Source organism: Macaca thibetana, chromosome 9 (assembly GCF_024542745.1).
Source record: "Macaca thibetana thibetana isolate TM-01 chromosome 9, ASM2454274v1, whole genome shotgun sequence".
In the NCBI taxonomy this organism is placed as follows: Eukaryota; Metazoa; Chordata; class Mammalia; order Primates; family Cercopithecidae; genus Macaca; species Macaca thibetana.
Window position 1 is genome coordinate 5,614,156 of NC_065586.1, and position 24,404 is coordinate 5,638,559.

At 43.4% G+C, this 24,404-nt stretch overlaps 2 protein-coding genes across 2 annotated transcripts in view; one reads left to right on the forward strand and one right to left on the reverse strand.

The window, feature by feature from the left end:
• Nucleotides 1-2,439, reverse strand: part of ASB13 (ankyrin repeat and SOCS box containing 13) — a 26,736-nt gene extending 24,297 nt beyond the window's left edge. The window contains exon 1 of the mRNA XM_050804634.1: nt 2,193-2,439. Within this exon, the coding sequence (XP_050660591.1) occupies nt 2,193-2,235 (43 nt within the window). The 5' untranslated portion in view covers nt 2,236-2,439. The remainder of the gene's footprint in view (nt 1-2,192) is intronic.
• A 19,410-nt stretch (nt 2,440-21,849) lies between these two features.
• Nucleotides 21,850-24,404, forward strand: part of TASOR2 (transcription activation suppressor family member 2) — a 79,543-nt gene continuing 76,988 nt past the window's right edge. The window contains exon 1 of the mRNA XM_050804593.1: nt 21,850-22,068. The gene's annotated coding sequence lies outside the window, so the exon portion shown is untranslated. The remainder of the gene's footprint in view (nt 22,069-24,404) is intronic.

Sequence of the window (24,404 nt, forward strand, 5' to 3'; positions counted from 1 at the left end):
GGCTTGGCACCCAGGGTGGGGACCAGCGAAGGGCAGGGAATCTGAACTACCCCTGGGAGGGCGCTGAACGCAAAGGGATGCGCAAATCCCCATAAACAACAGGAAGACACCCCCTGCCCCACCCCCACCCCGGTTTTCCAGAGCGGCAGCAGACAGAGTTGGAAGACCCAAGGCTGCAGGGGACACACGTCTCCAAACACTGAACCAGGAGACAGAGAACACAGGACCCGTCGCTTATCTGAGGGGCCTAAGAAGACTGTCTGGGGATAAATTAGGGATTATGCGCAAAGAACACCAAACCCACAGGTAAACAAAAACAACAGCCGCCATGTCCAAGAAAAGCAAGAAAAAAAATTAATTTTTTAGAAAAAATTAATTAATTAATTTAATTTTGAGACGGAGTCTCACTCTGTCACCCAGGCTGGAGTGCAATGGCATGATCTCGGCTCACTACAACCTCTGCCTCCCAGGTTCAAGTGATTCTCCTGCCTCAGCCTCCCAAGTAGCTGAGATTACAGGCGCCCGCCACTATGCTTGGCTAATTTTTGTACTTTTATTTATTTATTTTGAGACAGAGTTTCACTCTTGTCGCCCAGGCTGGAGTGCAATGGCCCAATCCTGGCTCACTGCAACCTCTGCCTCCCAGGTTGGAGTGATTCTCCAGCTCAGTCTCCCGAATTGCTAGAACTGCAGGCGCCCGCCACCATGGCTCGGCTAATTTTTGTATTTTTAGTAGAGACAGGGTTTCGCCATGTTGGCCAGGCTGATCTCGAACTCCTGACCCCAAGTGATCCGCCTGCCTCGGCCTCCCTAAGTGCTGGGATTACAGGCATGAGAGACTGTGCAACAGCCAAAAACCTAAATGCTTTGGTCAGGGTACACCACACATCCAGAATTTGAGGTCAGAATGTTAAAATTGACTAACGCTCCTACGATTCGCCTCTAGTGCTGCTGGAATGGCAGTACTGTTTTGAATCCAATACATTCAGCTTATTCATTACATTGGGAATAAAAAACATCAGCAGAACTTATTTGGGGAGAAATATATTAAATAAAAAATGACGATGTCAAAAATACCAGTGAACCTCAAAAGTTGCGGATTTATTAGTTTAAAACGTGCCTTTCTTCTACAGATGCATTCCTTAACAAACGATGCAGAAGACATGCTTAGAAGTGATGCCGTGAACAGAAATATTAAAATATGTGTTTAAATAAGCTTTCGTCGTTAGCTATTTACTGCTTACTTAAGCTAATCAAATGCAGATCACAGTGTCAGGGTCAAAGTCTTGTGTTTGCCTGGACTGGAATGCCAAATAAAAACAATGCTTATTAGGTACCTTTGATCATGTCAAAGCTGGTTATTTTGCAAAGTCAATTAAAATATCTTTGCCTTGCTATGACGGCAACTTCCTCTTCAGCTAAATTTAATTTACCCTTAAGACTTTTCCCTCTTACGTGCACTACTGTTTTTACCAGGATGAATATACTTTAGATTTTTTTTCTCTTTTTAGGCTTTCATAGTGCTTCCGTCGTTCATTTCAGTGACCATATTATTGCTTCATAGGCAGCAAAAAAATTTGCTTCCCCAAAGAGTGTACTTCCCTCAAATCCATTTCATTCTTGGGCTGCTCGGATGGCAAAGAAGGCTGCGTGTAGAACTGGGATCGCACTTTTCAGAGTGTGCCGCGGTGCCCCAAGGCCACCTTCACTGGAGCGGACTCGGGGTCATGCGGACGCCTCTGCAGGATGCTCGGACACTGCGCCACGGGCCTCACCCGCGCCAGTGAAGGGGTGTTCAGCTCTCACCGGCTGCCCCGAGAGGGAGCACCGTCAGCGTTTCCCAGGCTCTCCCCCGCCACTGGGCAACGGTTCTGCACGCGCCCCGCACCTTCCCCAGGGCGCGGGGCGTTCGGTGGGTTTGCGGTTGCGAAACCCCACACCTGGCGAGCCCCACGGACTGCAGCCCCGCAGTGCGTTGGCCTGGGACAAGGCACCAGACATGAGAGCCCGTCTGGGATGCGCGGCACCACTGCAACCCTGGTCTCACCGCAGCCCACCCAGCCAAACACCCCCGCCCACGGAGCCAGCGTGGGGCGCGCCACCACCTCCCTGGCGCAGGCCATCGGATACGCAGCCAGCCCCAGGAGCCGGCGCGGCGGCCTCGCCCTGCCTTCCGCGGCGCCCGCACGTACCAACGTCGCCCAGGAAGCAGCCGTCCGCCGCCCGGGGCTCCATGCGGCTCACCCGCGGCCCCGCGGCTACTCTGGGCGCTGGGACCTGGGCCAGGCTGCGCGGGGCCGCTGGGCGGGGCCAGTCTGCGCTGGGACGCGCGTCGGCCCGAGGCCACCGAGCCGGGAATTGTAGTTCCCGCCGCCTTGGCGTGGTTCCCGGAGGCGCTGTCCTTGCGTCCCGACTCCGCTGTCGCTGCCACCGGGCTTAGTCCGTCGCGCCGAGGAGTGTGCGTGCTTGCATCTGCAAACCGTGCGTCCCGTGCAAAGAATGCGTCCGGTGCAAAACGTGTCCTGTGCACTTGTCCTGTGTAAACATGTGTGTGTCCATGTGCAAAACATGCATCCTGTGCATATGCCCTGTGCAAAACATGCGTCCGTGTGTAAACATGTATCCATTGCAAGCATGCGGCCCTGTGTCCCTGTGCAAACCATGGATATGTGTTTCCAAGTGCAAAACATGTGTCCTGTACAAAACATGCATCCTGTGTATGTGTCCTGTGCAAGCGTGTCCTGTGCAAGCGTGTGCAAACATGTGTCCACGTGTAAGCATGTATGTATTGCAAACGTGTCCTGTGCAAGCATGTGTCTATGTGTCCACATGCAAAGCATGCGTCTAGCTTCCAGAGTTCACTTGCATTGTACTGATGCTGATGGTGCTCCGGAGTACTCGAGTTCCCCCATGCTTTAACTTTCAAGAACCGCTTCCCACCAGAGCCGGTGTTCATAATCACTGTTTCTTTGATCTTTCAAGATAATAATTTCAAATCATTCAAATCAATTTTTTTAACGCCTTTTCTTTACGGGTGGTTTTTAATCCAGTGTTCCCTTAAGCTGCTTAGCAAATGCAAGCTGGGACACAACCTAGGAGAAATGAAAAACCTGTTTCCTGTTTCCCGAATAATACCCAGTCAACAATTGAGTAAGGGATTTTTATTTTACTTATTTTTGCAAAGCGGCTTCCCAAGTTTAGAAGGTTTAACCTTGTCGAAGTTCACCGTAGCCCTGCCAGGAGATTCCTCACTCACCTGACCTGTGCTGAACCTCCTTGCAGAAGTTAGTTTGGGCTCAGAAGTAAATATACCAGAAATCATCCAGTCTGGAAATAGGTGAGGACTGGCAGAGAGTGGTCAGTTTGGTGTCTCCCTCTACAAAGCTTCTCGGATGACCCAGGTCTCCATCTTCAGTCCAGACCGAAGGCACTATACCTAGGGGACAATGAACCACAGCTTTTGGAAAGCAGAGCCCCTGGAAATGTGGAACCCCAGGCCTGGGAATGGAATTTCAAGCCGTGAGCACTAGGCATGTAGAGCCTTCTTGCCTCTTTCTAGCAAAATCAGGCTCCCGCATTTTTGCGGGTTTTCTGCACTTTTTACTATATGTCATAGATTTTTGTGTCATTATATTGACCACGGATGTTATGTTTTCCCCGTGGCGATGTCGTGGTTTGTATGATTGCATTTTCTTCACTATTTCTTCCTGGACAGTGTCATCTAAATTTGAGTATGATCATGTAGAACATATACATACATATATATATATATTCATGTGTATGTGTGTTATCCAAGTGTTTGCTAAACATATTAATAAGCAATTATTTGCTTATCATTTGTGTTTTTCCTCCATTCTGTTGCTTGATCAAAATATTAAAAGATTTCATTACAGAAAAAGCTTTTCAAAGTTTATATATATATTCAGAAATACATTCCCTGAAAGTATTTCCTTTTTCTTCAATATTTAGAATGTATTTCGCCAGCAAGAGCCAGAAAATATATATTACTCTGTTCTGTTCTGTTGTTGCTGTTAAGTCTTTGAGTCCCATCTGGAATTCACTGCAATGCATAGAATGAAAATATAGGAGCTCGATTCATTCTTTTCTAAACTGAAATAGAGTTTTTCCAAAAATATTCATTAAATAGTAATCCACTTATCTATTTTTGCATTAATCTCTTTTTATGGCATGTTGTTTCCAATTACCTTTTGAATCTATTGTAAGAACCGCTGTGATATTGAGAAAGTTTCTATTATTCATTTAGCAAATATTTGCTGATTACCTACCCTAAGGTCAGTGATTTTTAACTACCACATGTGGGTTTTTTTGGTTGTTGTTGTTGTTTCAGACAGAGTCTCACTCTGTTGCCAAGGCTGGAGTGCAGTGGTACTGTGTTGGCTCCCTGCAACCTCCGTCTCCTGGGTTCAAGCAATTCTCCTGCCTCAGCCTCCCGAGTAGCTGGGATTACAGGCGCCCACCACCACACCCTGCTGGTTTTTAAAATATTTTTAGTAAAGATGGGGTTTCACCATGTTGGAAGCAAGTGTCATTTTATAAGATCATAATTTCTTTTATTAGCATTTTAAAATCTGATAAGACCGCTATTTGGAAAGTGGTGTAGTTAGGGACTCCCCACACATCATTAAACGAGATGTGTTAACCCCTGTTTTTTCTAATAAAGATAGTCTTCATACCACATTTTTAGAGTCTCCTAGGTCATAAGATACTCTTCTTTTGCCTTCAAAACAAATAGCTTGGGTGAGGACTAAATTTGTAGGAAATCCAATTCTGTTTGCTTGGATAAGCCATTTTTCCTAAACTTACTAACTCAATAAATCAAGGTTTTGTTAAACATGTATATTTCTGGGTTTCTCCTGGAGATTCTGGGCTCCAGGGAGAGACGTGGGAGGCAGTACTGTAATTTTTTTTTTTAATCATTGCCGCAAGTTTGGCAATCACTGGTATACCCCATCCTCCAAAGGCTGTGAGGAAGCATTTCATTTACAATTTATGTTGACTGATTCTTTTCCTAAATATAAGAGTATTGAAAAATATATAGTTCTTCAAGTTTTGGTTCCTCTCTCCAATCTTCCTGCCATTGTTAACTTTTTAGAGTCCTCAGGAAGTTGCTGGGTGCAGTGGCACACACCTGTAATCCCAGCTACTTGTGAAGATCGCTTAAACCCAGGAGTTTGAGACCAGCCTGGACAACAAAGTGAGACCCTATCTCTAAAAAAAATCTTTAAAAAAAGCTCTTAGGAAGTTGCTTTTGGTAGCTTGTCTGGTTTTTATTTGTAGCAGTGGCAGACAGAGACTGTAATGGGCTGACACCATCTTGGCTGGTACAAGAAATCCTGATCTGATTGGATTTAAGGAAAACAAAGTCATCAGTTTAGGGTTTTCTCCAGCTCAAAGACCAGGCCAGGGCCCAGGAATCTTATATGGCCACCCTGCAAGAAACCCTTATCTCTCATAGCCACACAGCCAAGGTTTCTGAAAGCTAAACTCAAAGTATAAGCTTGCAGGTGACTGAAACAATGCAGATTACATTCTCAGCCCCATGGAGTCTCTCATGGTAAAGGTAGGGAACTAATTGGAAAGGAGTGGGATGCGGAAAAATGGAATGGGAGCAAATGGGCAGATTTCCATGAAGCTGAAGATCTTAAACCCCTGAATTCTGCTGAGGCTTCTGTGGCCAGTAGAAGGAATCCACCTGTGCTTACTCAGAGGGTTAACCTTGCCTGATGAATCTACGATGGCCTCACCAGTGGAAGCTGATTTGCAAAGAGCTGTGGATCTTCCTCAGGATCTACCCCCCACCTCACCTGTCACTGCTTCTAGACCTGTAACCCGGACTCGACCTGCCTGGCCCTGAAAGGTAAGGTTCAGAGGGGTTTGAGGCCTAATAAGGCACAACGCGCACCATAAAAGTTGCAAGATTTTTGCCAAGTGACATTGGCAGAAATCTGTAGCACTTATATAGGAATGGATCAAAGGGATACTGGATCAGAGTGGAAGGAAAATAATGTCAGATCCGGCCAGAATTTTTAATCAGGTTTACTATATCGCAATTCTAAAGTCAATTTGCTTGTTCAAATGGCTAGGCATGGTTCTACAGGTGAAATGCCAGAACTTTCTCGCTACACTTCGGAAAAATGTCTCCTAGAGTAGGAGTATGAATGCTAGAGTAGATTTTTCATGTAAAACCTGTCCACCCATTGCCTAACTCTGGCTCTCAGAATCTGAAGGAAACCCCTTCACAAGACTGTGAGAAGTCCATTTGTCAGGACGGTGTGGGGGCGGGGGCAATGGCTTCTTAATCCTTGAGGAGTCTAGGCTGGTAATGATGGTGGGAGAGATGCTGTCATTAAGCTTTACTCTCTGAATTCACTGGGAATGATAGAATCTGATGACTGAGTGGTGGCACTTAGTTGCCAAAGCCAATGTGGGACGAGCTGCCATCATGGGCAGCAGAACTGGCACAGTCATCAAGATGGTCTGTCCTCAGAGATCTTGGGCATTGATTAGTCGATGACAGCATCCCTACAGCTGAAACATATGGCAGCTTACTGAAGCCTTACTTGATTTTTGCAAGCAGAAAATCTCTAGGTCTGGTGAAGAGCAGTACAGAAAAAATCATTGTAATAGGGAGTTTCAGCCTCCCTATTTCCCAGAGTTGAGCCAGTTCACAGACCCAGAGCTCCTTGAATGAAAGGGGGGCCAGGTGCACCTGAACTCTGAGCCACAGAGTTTGTACTGTAGCTCCTCTTCCTAACCTTCCCAAAGAATCTCATGGATATTTACTAGGTTGTATATTGACTATGAACTGAAGAAAGGGAAATAACAAGACTATTCAGCAATTGCTGGTCAATGGCTCTGAACTGACACTAATTCCTGGAGAGCTAAAATACCACTATGTCTATCAGACAGAATAGGAGTGGATAGAAAAAATTAGTCGAATTTGGGTGTAGGTTCATCTCATATAAGCCCAGTGGGTTCTTGAATCCTGTAGTTATTTCTTCATTTCCAGAATGCATCATTTGAATGTATATACTAGAAACTGGCAGAGTCCCTACATGGATTCTCTGAGCCAAGTAGAAGGCACTGAAACTGCCTTTATCTACCAAAATAGGAAAAAGCCATTTTACATTGCTGGAGGAATTGCAGAGTTTAGTGCTACCATCAAGAACATGAACCACCGTGCCTGTAATCCCAGCACTTTGGGAGGCTGAGGCAGATGGATCACGAGGTCAAGAGATCAAGACCATCCTGACCAACATGCTAAAACCCCATCTCTCCTAAAACTACAAAAATTAGCTGGGCGTGGTGCTGCAAGCCTGTAGTCCCAGCTACTCGGGAGGCTGAGGCAGGACAATCGCTTGAACCCAGGAGGTGGAGGTTGCAGTGAGTCAAGATCATGCCACTGCATTCCAGCCTGGCGACAGAGCGAGACTCCGTCTCAAAAAAAAAAAAAAAAAAAAAGAAAGAAATAAAGAAAGAAAGAAAGAAAATGAAAGATGCAGGATGGTGATTCCCCCTGCTCCCACCCGCCCCATTTCCATTCAAATTACATAATTTTGCCTGTGCAGAAGACAGACGGTTTCTGGGAGAATGACAGTGGATTATTATAAACTTTATCAGAGGTGAAGCTGCTGTTTCAGAAATGCTTTCATTGCTGGTATGCAGCTATTGGTATGATGAATGCTTTCTCTGGCTACATGGTTACATGTGGTTAGTGAAGACCATGAGGAACAGTTTGTTTCCAGCTGGCTGGGGCAGCAATTCACCGTCACTATCTCACCTTGGAACTTTATCAACCTTCCGATTTTACGTCATAATCTGATCTGCAGGAATCTTGGCTTCCTCTCCATTCACCAGACTATCATTCCCATCAAGTGTTTTGATGATACCAAGCCCATTGGATCTGATGAGCAGGAATTAGTGTCTACTGTCAGCATTTCAGTAAGATGCATGCATGCCAGAGGGTGGGACAGAAATTCAAATTTCTAGTGATCTGGGAAATGTCAAGACACCCCTCCCAAAGTAAAGGGAAGGGGCTGCATCTGACTCCTCCAGCCACTAAGAAAGAAACACGGCACCAAACAGGCTTCCTTGGATTTTCAAGGCAACATATACCTCATTTCAAACATTTTTTTCTTTTCTAATATAAGCAGCCATTGGCTGTCACTGGCTCCCTATTTTCAGCTTCTCAAAGTCTTAGGCATGTGTGTGGCTCCACGGTGAAGAACACCAGCTTTCCTGCTAGTTAGTCATGCCAATGAGATTGGATACTGATAAAATGGACAAAGGCATAAATTTTCTTCTAATCACTGCTTTAGCTGCATCCCACAAGTTCAATGTTATAATTTCATTTTCTTGTGGTACAAAACATTTTCTAACATTTCTTATGATCTCTTCTTGGATCTGTGGCTTATTTAGACATGTGTGGTCTAATTTCCAAATATCTGGAAATTTCCCAGATATCCTCTTGTCATTGAGTCCTAATTTAATACAGAATCTGTACCTAATATACTCTATAGTATTTCAATCCTTTTAAATGTGTTAAGATTTGTATTATAGTGCAGCATATGGTCTATCTTACTGAATGTTCCCTATATGCATTAGTAGAATATATATTTGGCAGTGAGGTGAACTGTCTATAAATTTTAGTTAGGTCAAATTGTTTGACCTAACTAAACTAAACATTACTCAAGTCTTCTCTACTCTTCTGATTTTCTACATTCTTCTATCATTTCCTGAGAGACTGAGGCCCGTTTCCAACTGTGAATCTGAATTTGTGTTTTTCTTTTTTAGTTCTGTTACGTTTTTCCTTATGTTTATTGAAGCTTTTTTACTAAATTCATACACTATTAATACTGTATCTTCTTGATAAATTGACCCTTTGATCATTACTAAATGTCCCTCTTTATCTTTGGTAATATTTTTTGCCATGAAGTCTACATTGTCTGATGTAAATATGGCCACTTCAGCTGTCTTACAATTAGTGTTTGCATGCATGGATTTTTTCATTCTTTTGCTTCCAACCTATGTTTTTTATATTTACAGCACCTCCCTTCTATCTCACCTGTACTTGGAATCTGACAATCTGACAGTCTCCACCATTTTTTTTTTCCCCCCCACAGAAAGGGTCTCCCTTTGTTGCCCAGACTGGAGTTTAGTGGCTATTCATAGGCACTATTCTCCTGCACTACAGCCTTGAACTCCTGGGCTCAAGCAATCCTGTTGTATTAGGTCCGTTCTCTCATTGCTATAAAGAAATACCTGAGACCTGGCCTGGCGCAGTGGCTCATGCCTGTAATCCCAACACTTTGGGAGGCCGAGGCGGGCGGATCACGAGGTCAGGTGATTGAGACCATCCTGGCTAACACGGTGAAACCCTGTCTCCACTAAAAATACAAAAAAAATTATCCAGGCGTGGTGGTGGGCACCCGTAGTCCCAGTTTCTTGGGAGGCTGAGGCAGGAGAATGGCATGAACCCGGGAGGCGGAGCTTGCAGTGAGCCGAGATTGTACCACTGCACTCCAGCCTGGGTGACAGAGCGAGACTCCATCTCAAAAAAAAAAGAAAGAAAAAAAGAAATACCTGAGACTGGATAATGTTTACAGAAAAGAGGTTTAATTGGCTCACAGTTCTGCAGGCTGTACAGGAGTCATGGGTGGAGGCCTTAGGAAACTTATAATCATGGCAGAAAGTAAAGGGGAAGCAGGAGGAACAGAAAGAAGGGGGAGGTGCTACACACTTTTAAACAATCAGATCTCACGAGAACTCACTATCACGAGAACAGCAAGAGGGAAATCTGCCCCCATGATCCAATCACCTCCTACCAGGCCCCTCCTCCTCCAACATTGGGGATTACACTTCGACATGAAATTTGGGCGGGGAAACAAATTCAAACCATATTACCTCCTGTCTCAGCTTCCTGAGTAACTGAGACTACAGGCACGCACCACTGTGCCCAACTTGTGATGTATTTTTTAAAGAAATTCTAGATTTTGCTGATTGCATCCTTGTGGTGTCATGTAACGTGTTCTCTGTTCACCATATTTTCTGTACACTGGAAGGTCGATCTATAGTCTAGATGCTTAATTAGATCCAGGTTTTTTGGTAAGAATACTTCGTAGATCGTAAACTTCCTATTGCATTCAATCTGGAAGCCTATGATGTCTGGCTTTCCTTCTTTTTGTGATAATAAATTTGATGGGCTGGTCTAGGGATGATCAAACTGATCCATTAAAATACTTTTTTAACTTTTTTAACACCTCTCAGGCCATGTACTAGGAAATTATGTGTATACATGATCACATTTGATCCTCATATTAACCCTATGAGGTAGGTCCTGTTACTATCTCTTTTGCAGATAACAATACTTAAGCACAGAGAGGCTAAATTACCTGCCCAAGAGCACCCACCCAGTGAGTTGCAGAATTGGAATTGGAACCCAAGTGGTCTGGCTACAGAGCTTTTTATGTTTACTGAGCCATACATAATACATGATCCGTGTGTATGACTGAGCTTCAATAAAACCTCATAAAAACTCGGGAGGCTGAGGCAGGAGAATGGCGTGAACCCAGGAGGTGGAGCTTGCAGTGAGCTGAGATGGCACCACTGCACTCCAGCCTGGGCGACAGAGCAAGGCTCCGTCTCAAAAAAAAAAAAAAGAAAGAAAGAAAGAAAAAAACAAAACAAAATAAAACAAAACAAAAACTTCATAAAAACAGGCAGCAAGCCAGATTTGACCTAGGGGCATAGTGTGACAACCCCTGCTTTATGGCATCAATTCCACTTTTTATACATTCCATCAATGTTTTCAGTTCATCCTTAGCTCTTAAAAGTTTTGCTCTTTCCTGTAATATTATAGTATATGACCTTTTTAGGTTTTATTTTAAATTGGCACAATAATTATCTATATTTATGGGGTATGGTATGATTGTTTGATACATGCATACAATGAGTAATAAACAAATTAGGGTAATTAACATATTTGTCACCTCAAACATTTATCATTTCTTTTATTTGTTTTTTTTTTTTTTTTTTTGGACCAGGCTGGAGTGCAGTGGCACGATCTCGGCTCACTGTAACCTCTGCCTCCCAGATTCAAGTGATTCTCCTGCCACAATCTCCTGAGTAGTTAGGACTACAGTTGCACACCACCATGCCCAGCTAATTTTTGTATTTTTAGTAGAGACAGGGTTTCACCATGTTGGCCAGGATGGTCTTGATCTCCTAACCTCATGGTCCACCTGCCTCAGCCTCCCAAAGTGCTGGAATTACAGGCGTGAGCCACCGCGCCCGGCCTGTTTTGTTTTGTTTTTTGAGACAAGGTCTTGCTCTGTCACCCAGGCTGGAGTACAGTGATGCGATCTTGGCTCACTGCAACCTCCGCCTCACCGGCTTAACAGATCCTCCCATGCCCAATCAATCCTCCCACCTCAGCCTCCTGAGTAGCTGGGACTACAGGCAAGCAGCATCATGCCAGGTTAATTTTTGTATTTTTTGTAGAGATGGGGTTTCACCATGTCACCCAGGCAGGTCTCAAACTCCTGGACTCAAGCAATTCACCTGCCTTGGCCTGTCACAGTGCTGGGATTACAGGCATCAGCCTGGCCTTAGCTTTGTTCTTTTTGATCAAGATTGTATTGGCTATTTGTGAACTTTTGTGGTTCCATATAAATTTTAGCATTTTAAATTCAATTTCTATTAAGAATGTCATCAGTATTTTGGCACAGATTGCATTGAATCCATAGATCCCTTTGGGTAAGCATGTGCCTTTTAGCTGGAATTTCTTCCTTTGTTTTCTTTTAAATATAAAGATTAGCTTCAGTACTCTTATATTAGTTTGATAGTGTTAGAGTAATTAATGTTGAAAATTAAATAGTATCTATCATCTAATTTTAACTATGACAGAGGTACCTGAGACACCAATAAGAAAAACCAGTTCCTGGGCCCCCACCCTTACCTAGTTAAAAAGAACTTCAAGGCCAGGTGCAGTGACTAACACCTGTAATCCCAGCACTTTGGGAGGCCGAGGCGGGCAAATCACTTAAGGTCAGGAGTTGAAGACCAGCCAGGCCAACATAGTGAAACCCTGTCTCTACTAAAAATACAAAAATTATCCAGGCGTGATTGCGGGTACCTGTAGTCCCAGCTACTTGGGAGGCTAAGGCAGGAGAATTGCTTGAACCTGGGAGGCAGAGGTTGCAGTGAGCCAAGATCATGCCACTGGCCGGGCGCGGTGGCTCAAGCCTGTAATCCCAGCACTTTGGGAGGCCGAGACGGGCGGATCACGAGGTCAGGAGATCGAGACCATCCTGGCTAACACAATGAAACCCCGTCTCCACTAAAAATACAAAAAAATTAGCCGGGCGTGGTGGCGGCGCCTGTAGTCCCAGCTACTCGGGAGGCTGAGGCAGGAGAATGGCGGGAACCCGGGAGGCGGAGCTTGCAGTGAGCCGAGATCGCGCCACTGCACTCCAGCCTGGGCGACAGAGCAAGACTCCGCCTCAAAAAAAAAAAAAAAAAAAAAAAAAAAAAGATCATGCCACTGCACTCCAGCCTGGGCAATGGAGTGAGACTCTGTCTCAAAAAGAAAAGAAAGAAGGAAGGAAGGAAAGAAGGAAGGAAGGAAGGAAGGAAGGAAGGAAGGAAGGAAGGAAGGAAGGAAGGAAGGAAGGAAGGAAGGAAGGAAGGGAGGGAGGGAGGGAGGGAGGGAGGGAGGGAGGGAGGGAAGGAAGGAAGGAAGGATGGAAGGAAATAACAAACTTCAGGTGTGGGGCCCAGCATTTGCATTTTTAGTAAGATTACAAGAGTGCTGTTATGTTCTCTGGGAAGCAGACAATGAAATAAGTGAGGGTTAGGAGTGCTCCCCAAAGGCTTATTGGGCAGTGTGTCAGTTTGGGTACTCCAAGAAGCAGACGCCAAGATGGGCTAGACGTGCAATAGATTTATTAGGGAAAATTCCATGAAGAATAAACGGGGAGGTACAGGGGTATTGTGGGAGAACCCACAGATGAAGATAAAGGCCTGGTTTCTGTGAAGGAAGAGCAATAAGGAAGGTCTGGATAAAAGGAGTCTCAGATCACAGCTCAGGTCTGAACGTAGCTTTGCCAGGCTGACAGAGAGTGCCTGAGCAAAGGTTGCCCATTGGAGGGTACAGGCAGGGTTGGACCAGCACTCGTATCCCCGCTGTGCTCAGCCACTGTCTGGGAACATCCTGGAGGAAGCGTGAGACGCATGGTGGCTCCAGTGGGTGGAAATTGGAATCTGTGAGTCAGCTCTGCTCCCAGAGCAGCTTCTCTTTAGAAAGATCACTTCCATCACTACCACAGTCTGCCTTCCACCAGATAACTCTATTTCTCCATACTTATTTAGGGGAGCAGTTTCTCTATAATTCCCAAGAGCCTCTCAATGGGGAACTTAGAAAAAGAAGGTCAGTGGTACAAATAGGATCTGTTTCTGCAGTTAGTCTCAGGGCTTCAATGGGCATTCATCTCTTCTTCCTCCACCATATTTTAAATTTTCCTATCCCTCTCAGCTACCACCTCAATAAGTCTTTCTTTGTGACTCACCTTGTAACATGACTCAAACCTTGGAACTTGAGGGGCTTGAACTCATAATAATAATACATTTCTAAGGCTGCAATTGCTGTCTGTGTCCATCAACAGTTACAATGGGACAAGGGAATACCAAGGGGCCCCTGAGTGCACCCCTGGATTATACAAGTGTTCCTTCCCGTGTGCAAAGACAGCTCTACCTCCTCCTGCCCATCGGCAGCGATCACTACTGTCAAGAAAGTCACAGCTCTTCGTGCCTGCTGCTGCCTGGACGCAGGAGTCTAAGTGCCCCCACAGCAGCTTTAGCTTGGGAGTTAAAGGGCATGTACTGAGACTCCTGAGAAGAGGACATCTTTTAGGGTTGTTTCTTTAATCTTTTCTTTTTTTTTTTTTCTGGCACATGTGAGACACCTTTTTTGGAGACAGACCAGGATCTCCACCCTGGCAGAACCTGGAGTTTGGGAATGGATGTCTCCCCATGGAAGTGATAGGAATTGGGGCTACTTCTGCTCCATCTCCACCTCCAGCTTCCCTCTCCTCCTTCCTGGCCTTCTCCTAGTTGCAGATATTTTGTAGAACCCTCACTAGCTGCCTATTTATTTTGGAATACTATGTCCTATCTCCACTCTGTAAGGGCCAGGCCTCATGGGCTGCCTCTCCACTTTTGCCAGTCATTAGAGTAATTATGACCTGCAGCTTCTATCAGACCTCATCTGCCTCTATTACCTTAGATCCTGCCTGCCCCTGGAGACCACCCGCCTCTAGTACCTCAGCTCTGTGACCACCTCTCTTATTGTGAGCTCACACCTGCATAGTCGTCACTTCTCCTGGGTTAACTCTGGTGAAATTGTCACCATTCAGGCCACCACTTGGCACCAAGGTCTGTCCTGTACCTCACATTCCTCTTAGAATGAGCCTCTTTTTGCGATCAGGACCGTGAGTGACCCAATTCCAAAACCCCAGCTGGCCTTCTCTTTTCTTGGACCACTCTCAGTATTTACTTGTATCAGTCCCTGGTCTCTGAAAAGCAGACATACAAGCGATTTATTGGGGGAAATCAATGTAAAGAATAAACCGGCCGGGCGCGGTGGCTCACGCCTGTAATCCCAGCACTTTGGGAGGCCGAGGCAGGCGGATCACAAGGTCAGGAGATCGAGACCACGGTGAAACCCCGTCTCTACTAAAAATACAAAAAATTAGCCGGGCGCGGTTGTGGGCGCCTGTAGTCCCAGCTACTCGGGAGGCTGAGGCAGGAGAATGGCGTGAACCCGGGAGGCGGAGCTTGCAGTGAGCCGAGATCGCGCCACTGCACTCCAGCCTGGGCGACAGAGCGAGACTCCGTCTCAAAAAAAAAAGAATAAACCAGGAAGGAGCAAGAGTAGGTGGGGAGAGTCTTAGATTGTGGTGCAGGCCCGACACTTGTGCATGGAAAGGGGGAGGAAGAATTGGGTAGGGGGAGTCTCAGACCACCATGGAGCTCTAGAAAAGTCTCAGCTGGGAGATGTGCACCTCAGAATGAAGGTTCTCCATGAAAGAGGCCCTGCTCTGGGCAGGAACGGCCCAAACTCATCCTCCACCACCCTCAGGCCCTGGCTGAGAACAGCCTGAGGGCAGCAGATTTCAACCCACACTTCTCTCCACTTCCATAGCGCTTATTTTTTGAAAAAATTTCTAAACATGACACTTTGTTTATATTTTTCTTATGGATTTTTTTGGAGGAAGTCCTGCCGTATTGCTAAGTTTTATAAATTGGGCAATGGGATACTCTTAAAACAGAGACATTCTTGGTTTCCTATTTATTATTACAGATGATTTAACCCCTTTTACTCTTCCCCCACTTTTATACACACACATTTTCTCTCCCTCATACTCCTAATATAACGTGTGTGTGTGTGTGTGTGTGTGTGTGTGTGTTGTTGGAGAACTTGGGGTTATATTTTTGATAGATACAGAGATTAAAAATGATGCAGTTGCTAATTTCAAGAAAAACAAAATTTGTACAAACGTTTTTTATGGCTTAGCTGTAAACACACAAAAAAAATGATGACATGACTATATAGAAAGCATAAAGGAAAGCAAATGAACACTTGCAGGATGTTGCCTGAAATAGTCTAGTCCTCATTAGCCATTTTAGGAAGATTTTATCTAAAACTGAGAAGTCAGCTCGAGACAGTAGCTCATGCCTGTAATCTCAGCACTTTGGGCGGCTGAGGCAGGAGGATTGCTTGAGCCCAGTAGCTCGAGACCAGCTTGGGCAACATAGTGAGACCCCCATCTCTATTTAATATAGTAATAAGAAGAACGAAATTAAGAAGTCAAGAGTGGCAGGAAAAAATAAGTGAGTAAATAGCAGAAGAAACAGCTAAAAGAATTGGAAGTGCTTGTCTCCAAGGAGGAATCAGGAAGAGGACAAGACAGAGGATAGCTCCATATTGTTTTGTGTCAAGCAGTCTTGTCATTCTCTTGAACTTTTATTTCCATGTGTTAGTTATTAAAATTGTATAAAGTAGAGAATAAGAGTAGGATTGTCAGGAATTGGAGTTTTCCCCTCCAACCTTCTCATTCTGCAGATATGGAAAGCCCAGAGGGAGGGAGTCTGTGTATTCAGCACATGGATTTCCATTCTCTGAGTCACACTAAGTGATGGGAACACAGTCATGGACAATGGTTACTTTGAATCCTTTCTGTTAGATCTGACATCTGGTCACTCTTCCAGGCAGTTTCTGCTGCTTGTTTGTTGCTCATTGTATGGGTTATACTTTCCCATTTTTTTGTATGCCTCATAATTCTTGATTGGCAACTGAAGTTTAGATAATAAATTGACTCAACTCTGTGTAATATTTCCCCACACACATAGTGTCAAGCTTCTGATCGTGCTTCTTACGATGACACAAATTTAAATATGCCCACCATCACTCTGGTATGACAGAGGCATTGGTAGAACTCTCTTTCTCTGAAATAAATATTAGGTCTTTATAGGTCTATATCTACTAAAGAAATAACATGCTGCACTTAAAAACCTTGCTATAAAAAATACAGGCCCTGATTGTTTCACTGATTAATTCTATTAAACATTGATGAAAGAAATACTGCCAATTTAAATCAAAGTATTTTGAAAATTAAGAGAGGAAAGAAAACTTCCCAACTCATTGGATGAGGCCAGAGTTACCTTCATACCCAAACTGAAGACCTCACAATAAAACAAAAACATAGACCAATATCTCTTATGAATACAAATGCCAGAATCCTTAACAAAATATCAGCAATTCATATCCAGTAATATATGAAAAGGATAATGAATCCAGAATAAATTGGGTTTATCTCAGGAATTCACTGTTGATTTAACATTTGAAAAATCAGTTGATATAATTTACCATATTAATAGATCAAAAAAGAAAAACTATATAATCATCTCAACAGATGCAGAAAAGCATTTGACCAAATTCAACACCCATTTATGAGAAAAACTTTCAAAAAGTAGGAACAGAAGGGAAATTCATAAATCTAAAAAAGGGTACAAAACACCAAAGCTAACATTATGCTTAATGGTTACAAACTAAATGGTTTTGCACTAAGATGAGAGACAAGACAAGGATTTTTTTAAGTGAAGGATATTTTATCTCACTCCTTATACTGAACATTACATTAATGGCCTTAAACAATGCAATAAGGAGGAAAGAAATACAAATTGGAAACAATGAAGTAAAACTATTTTTATGTGCAGAGAGTGTCCTAGAAAAGCACAAAGAATCCACACATGTGCAAACAAATAGCTACCAGATATAATAAGTGATTTTAACAAGCTACAAGATATAAAGTTAATATGGAAATATCAATTTTATTTCTATATACTAGCAACAAATTATTGTAAAAATTTTATTTAGAATAACATCAAAAACAAGAGATAAATATGACAAAATATGTACAAGAGCTGTACACTGAAAACTATAAATAGTGCTGAAGGAAGTCTTTAAAGACCTGAATAAGTAGAATTTGACAATTAATAAGATGTTAATTCTCCCCCAGATAGATATGTACATTCAACACAATCCCAACCAAAATCCCAACAGGTTGTTTTTGTGGTAGAAAATAAGCTGGTTCTAAAATGTATACAGAAATTTAAAAGACTTAGAATAGACGGGCTGGGTGCAGTGGCTCATGCCTGTAATCCTAGCACTTTGGGAGGCAGAGGCAGATGGATCACCTGAGGTCAGGAGTTTGAGACCAGCCTGGCCAAAATGGTGAAACCCCATCTCTACTAAAAATGTAAAAAATTAGCCAGGCATGGTGGCAGATGCCTGTAATCCCAGTTACTAGGGAGGCTGAAGCAGGAGAATTGCTTGAATAGGGGGTTGGGGGTTGGGGGGGGCGGAGGTTGTAGTGAGCCAAGCTTGCATCACTGCACTCTAGGCTGGGCAACAAGAGTGATATTCCGTCTCAAAAAAAAAAAAGAAAACAAAAGACTTAGAATAGCCAAAACACACTTGAAAAAGAAAAACATTGGATACTATGCAAATTCAAACCTTGACACACCCTTCAGAGTGGCTACAATTCAAAAGTGTTGGCAAAGATGTAGACAAACTAGAATTATCTTTGTGGAACTGTATAACTTAGTAAAACCAGCTTGCAAAAAGTTTGAAATTATCTGCTAAAGTTGAACATATGCCCTTGTTATTGCCACCATAATGCCCTATAATAAATCACCCCAAAGTCGGTTAGCTTGTGATAACAGCATTAACTCTCAGACTCCTTGATCTTCAGGATGTCTAAGGCTCTGCTAATCCAAAGTGTGTTGGACTGTGGGTTGGTGTCACATCTATTCCACATAGGTTTGTTCTGGAGACTCAGGCTGAGGAGACAACGGCTACCTGAGATATTTTCTCCCCATATGAATCACCTGAGCACAAGAGCCAACTCAAATAGCATGAGCACACTTAAGAATCCTGCTGCATCATGTCTGCTAATATTCTATCAGCCAAAAGACCTCACTTAGACCAAGCCCAACATCAATGAAGTAGAGAAGGAAACTTGGCCAACTGTGGGGAATAAGGTCATAAATATTTGCAGAAACAAAAATCCAAATGATCATGTCTAGCATTCCAAAATCCCAATCCTAGGTTTTCATCCAACAGAAATGAGTGCCCATGTACACCAAGAGATACAAACGAGAATGATCACAAAAGTATTATTTATAATAGCCAAGAACTGGACACAGCCCAAATATCCATCAATAATACAATGGGTAAAGCAAATGTGTTACATTCACACCTACATATACAGCAATGAAAATGAAAGAACAAGTACACCAAAAAACATAGTGAGTCTCACAAGCAGGCACAAAATCATTCACTTTATATACAGTTCAAACCACAAGCAAACTAAATGATAAAGTTTCAGAGTGCCTATTTAGTTGGCAAACTTAATTTTAAAAGCAAAGAAGAGATTACCATGGAAGTCAGAATAGTGCTTAGGCTAGGGAAGAGGGGTGAGGTACTGGCAATGTTCTATTTCTTGATGGGGGTGTTGGTTTCATGAATATTTGCCTTGTGATAAATCATGGAGTTGTACATTCTGGTTTTGTACACTATTAAAATAGTTATATTTCACTCCCTACTTCCACAGTCAGCCTTCTTCTGTTCTTGAATAGGTTTGATTTCACTTTTCAAGTCCTTTGCACTTGCTTTTCCTTCTGCCTGGAAAGCTCTTCCTCCATGTATTCCAGGCTTTGGTTCTATCAGTTTTGATCTTTAGGGTTTGACCTCAAATGTGCCCATTTCAGTAAGATCTTGTAGTTCTACTGCTTCCGTCCTTGGCCTCCAGCCCCCAGTCCCATCCACTAGCATTTCCAGTGAGTTTTCATGGCATGTATTATTATCTGAAATTCTATTTTGTCATGGTGGTGATTTACCTGTGTTTGTGACTCACCTCTGCAATAAATTCCATAATGGGCAGGGTCCTTATCTATCTTGTTCATGATTGTAAAACCAGTGTCTATTACAGCACCTGGTTACGGTAAACAGTAAACACAATGACTGAATCTCTTCGTATTACCAGAACGGTGCTTGACTCATGATACATGTTCATTAGCACTTAATCTCTCTCATTGGTACAGTCATATGTCACTTAATGTTTCAGTTAACAAGAGACCACATATCCAACAGTTATCTTATATGATTATAATAGAGCTGAAAAGTTCTATTGCCTAGTGATGTTGTAGCCATCTTATTTTCATAAAACACATTACTCATGTGTTTGAGGTGATGCTGGTGTAAATGAATCTGCTGCACTGCCAGTCACATAAAAGTACAGCACACATGACCAGGCGCAGTGGCTCACACTATAATCCCAGCACTTTGGGAGGCCAAGGTGAGCAGATGACCTGAGGTCAGGAGTTAAGACCAGCCTAATCAACATGTCAAAACCTTGTCTCTACTAAAAATACAAAAATTAGCTGGGTGTGGTGGTGGGTGCCTATAATCCCAGCTACTTGGGAGGCTGAGGCAGGAAAACCGCTTGAACCTGGGAGGTGGAGGTTGCAATGAACTGAGATCATGCCACCGAACTCCAGCCCTGGTGACAGAGTGAGACTGAGTCTCCAAAAAAAAAAAAAAAAAAAAAAAGTATAGCATACACAGTTATGTACAGTGCATAATACTTGATCATGATCACAGACTATGTTACTGGCTTATTTATTTACTATACTTTTATCGTTTAGAATGTACTCCTTTTTTTTTTTTTTAAGTTAATTGTAAAACAACCTCAGGCAGGTTCTTCAAAAAGTATCCAGAAGAAAGCATTGTTATCATAAAAGATGACAACTCCATGCATGTAGTTGCCCTTGAAGACCCTCCAATGGGACAAAATGGAGGCAAAGACAATGATATCGACTCTCCAGATGCTGTGTAGGCCTAGGCTAATGTGTGTTTGTGTCTTAGTTTTTAACAAAAAAAGTTTAAAAAGTAAATTAAAAATTAAAAAAATAGAAAAAAAACTTACAGATTAAGGATATAAAGAAAATATTTGTGTGCAGCTGTACAATGTGTTTAAGTCTTATTACAAAAGAGTCTTAAAAAGTTTTTAAACATTTTAAAAAGTTAAAAAGTTACAGTAAGCTAAGGTTAACTATGAAAGAATTTTAAAAAGTAAATTCAGTGTAGCTTAGGTATACAGAGTTTATGAAGTCTACAAGAGTGTACAGTTATGTCCCAGACCTTTACATTCTCACTGTTCACTCACAGACTCACCCAGAGCAACTGCCAGTACTGCAAGCTCCATTCGTGAGAATGCCTTACACAGGTGTACCATTATCTTTTATACTGTATTTCTATTGTACCTTTTCTATGTCTAGATATGCTTATACAAATACTTACCATTGTGTTATAATTTCTACAGTATTCAGTACAATAACATATAGCATGGGTTTGTAGCCAGGAGTAATGAGCTATGGCTTATAGCATTAGTATGTAGTAGGTTATGCTTCTAGGTTTCTATGATGTTCACTCAAGGACCAAATTGCCTAATGAGGCATCTCTCTCATAAGGTGTCCCTACAGTTAAGCAATGTCTGCATGACTATTTATCATGGGCAAGGATAATAAACCTGAACTTATTGATGGTCACTTTATTTATGGTTACCGTAGCTCTCTGTGCATGTGTTATAAATTTCTAGAGGTGCTTTCCTAGGGGTAACAGCCACGCCCGCTATATGGATTAAAACAAGGGCAAGATTTCGGAAATGTTGCATTTGGGCCAGACAAATCAACTGTTCTTGCAGCAGCAGCAAAAGCAACAGAGGGAAACGCAGACAGCGGCGAAGGCGCCTGAAGGCGACCACGTGGACCACTGCCAGAGCACGCTAGGTCAGCCCAGAGGTCCTCTCCCACCTCTTCCCAAGGGCATCTTCCGCATCCGGTTAGGGGTCGCCATCGCGAGACGCCACGCGTTCGCAGGGATCGGGGCCCAATCAGGAGCGAGCTGTGGCCTTACGCCTGCGCAGAGGGGAGACGCGAGCGCCGCGTGGACGCTGACCTCGGTCCGCGCCTGCGCCTTGGTTTCTTCCAGGCGATTGGTTCCTATCTCTGAGGGGGACGCCTCACTTCAGTTTTCACTTTCTTTTTTTGCCCCCTCTCCCCTTTTCTTTTCCTTTGGCCGCGAGGTTTTACTTCCGGTGGCTAGCGCCGGTCAGCGAGAAAGTCGACATGTTCTCGCAGGCTGCCGGGCGTCCCGGGGTTGCCTCTCGCCTGAGACCCTGACGGGAGACAGAGCGCGGACAGGCGTGGCGTCCCTGTCAGCGCCCGCGGCGAGGACCCCGGGGCCGGGGCGGACGGCGTGCCCCTGAGGGGGCTCCCTGCGGGAGCGCGGAGCCGGCGACTGGTGCTTCCCACGTGCGCAGGTGTCGCGAGGGCCGGGGAGGACGCAGAGCACGGCCGGGAGAAGCATGGGAAGGAGGCCAAGCCGGGATCTCAGGTCCTCGGGGGCGGCGGCCAAGCCAAGCACGGGTAAGTCCCTCCCCGGCCTGGGCGCCCGGGAACCCTGCGAGGAGGACGGCGGTCTCCGAGGCTGAGCGCTCGGGCAGCTGCCGGGGCTTGGCTGCGAGGGTCGGCGCGTTCTCCTCATCTTTTGCGGCGCTCCAGGTGAGGGGGTGGGAGGGGTCGGCGCCTTCTAGATGACTCGACCTTCTGTCCTGCGCTACAACTTGTGGCCGCGCTCGGTGTCGGCGGCAGAGAGGTCGTAACCCTGTCGTCTTGCCCCTTTTTGAGGCGTTTCGTTTGCGTCGGCTGTCGGGGGACAGCTTCGTCCTCAGGGATATGATGATAAGTTCTTGGCTGAAGTTTCGGTCTTCGGGTTTGCACCGGCTGGGAAATCATTTCCTGCGGGTTCTTCATGGCAATGCGCCACTTTTTCTTGAGAGGGTAAAACAGGTCTCTCCGTAGGGAGGGTCATTTTAGCAGCAAACCCCAGCCGTGCAGGAGCGTTAGGAGAACTTGGTCCGAGCAGCCCAGAAGTTTGTCTGAAGGCGGCGCCAGGCAGCGTTTCGTGGGAGAACTGGGTTGATGACTCTGAAATTTTGAGGAAGATTACTTTGGGAATTCTCAAGTTTCTCTTAATCGCTTACTCTTCCTTATTCTCCCTGTAAGGTAAAATTAGAGTAGTAAAGTTTATGAAAGTGTATCCAAAACTTAAATATGTGGCATACAACTGTATGCTATTATTGGAATAGCTTTCGCGATCCGAGAGTCTACAGTGTTCCCTGAATAAAACTAGGGGTGAGCCTGGCGGTAATCCTGCCTAGGAGGTTTATAACAAAGCAGTGTCCCCTAATGGGGCAAGAATACCCTTGTGTTGAAAAACTGCCTTATAGGAATGGCTGGCTGTATGCAGTATGTCCAGTACTGTACATCAATAAATAACTAAGCCAGGCCAGAAAAAGGGTGACAGAAGGTCCACAGTTACTTTAAGGAAGACAAAGACGGTATATTCGAAATTTTGTGTATACAGAACATTTGCCCAAATGTAACTAATTTTCTTTAAAGGGAGGTTATAAGCATCTCCTGTGGTCCAAACATAGTTGTTAAAATGGGTTAAAATCGGTGAAGTGCCTAAGAACTTGACTGAGACATGGTGTTTGTTAAATACAGTATATCTATTTAGTAAAAATAGATCGATACGGCATGTATTTATCAAGTGAATCTTCTTCTATTGGTAGACATTCAAGTTATTTTCAAGATATCCCTATAACTGACAATACTGCAGTGATTATCTCTTGCCGTTATAGACAGTGCTTCAGGTGGTCATGATAGTATTTCTGTAGAATTGATTCTTTATGCGAGTGCTGGATAATAATGTTGCTAAATTGCCCTGAAATGATTGTACCTTTTTGTGTTCACTTGCTCAAAAGATGTGTTTTTATTCCATGCTAGCCAGCACTGGATGATAATGGTATTTTTAAAATATCTTAGCCACCTAGTAATTGAAAGTAGCATTCTGTTTTAATTTTTATCTTCCTTGGCGAATACAAAAGTTAAGTCTTTTTAGCCAGGTCATATCATTTGCTGATGTTTTTATTGGGTCTGAGCTCTCTTTTCTTTCGCCCATGTAACTGTTGCCATAGAATTTAATTATCATAGTTTTATAATATATTTTGGTACTTTCTTTTGAAAAAGAGCTTTGGGTTTTGTTTTTTGTTTTTTGGTTTTTTTTTTTTTTTTTGCATTTTTTTTTCCAGAAGAAATTATAACTATCTTTTTAAGTCCTATAGAAAATCTTGGGATATTGTTTGTGATGGTGTTGAATTTATAATTTGAAGAGACATTCATTTGAGTTTTTCCTTCTAGGAGAATATATACATCTTCCTTTTTCTTCTTTAAAAATTTTTATTGTGAAATATGCCGTTAATATGTACTGACAAAGTGTATCTGTAATAAATATGCTTTTTTGTCAGTACATATTAATGGCATCTTTCATAACAAAAATTAATAAAAGCCTAATTTAAAAGCTTTAGAAACTTTAGTTAGTTTAGAAACCTTTTGTGTGTTTCTACCCCAGGAGGAATGCGTTCCCTGCCCCCCATTACAATGGCCATTATTAATTTTGTGTTAATTATTCCCTTGCCTTTTTAAACAGTTTTATCACCTATATGGGTATCCTTAACTATCATTGTTTACTGTTACCTGTTTTTGAACTTTAGTTAAATAAAGTCATATTCTGTATTCTATGAGTTACTTTTGTTAAGCATTGTGTTTCTGAGATTCACTCATGTTAAAGCACGTGCCTATAGTTTAGCAATTTAGAAACGTTATTCCCAGGACCCCTTTACACTTTTAAGAACCATTGA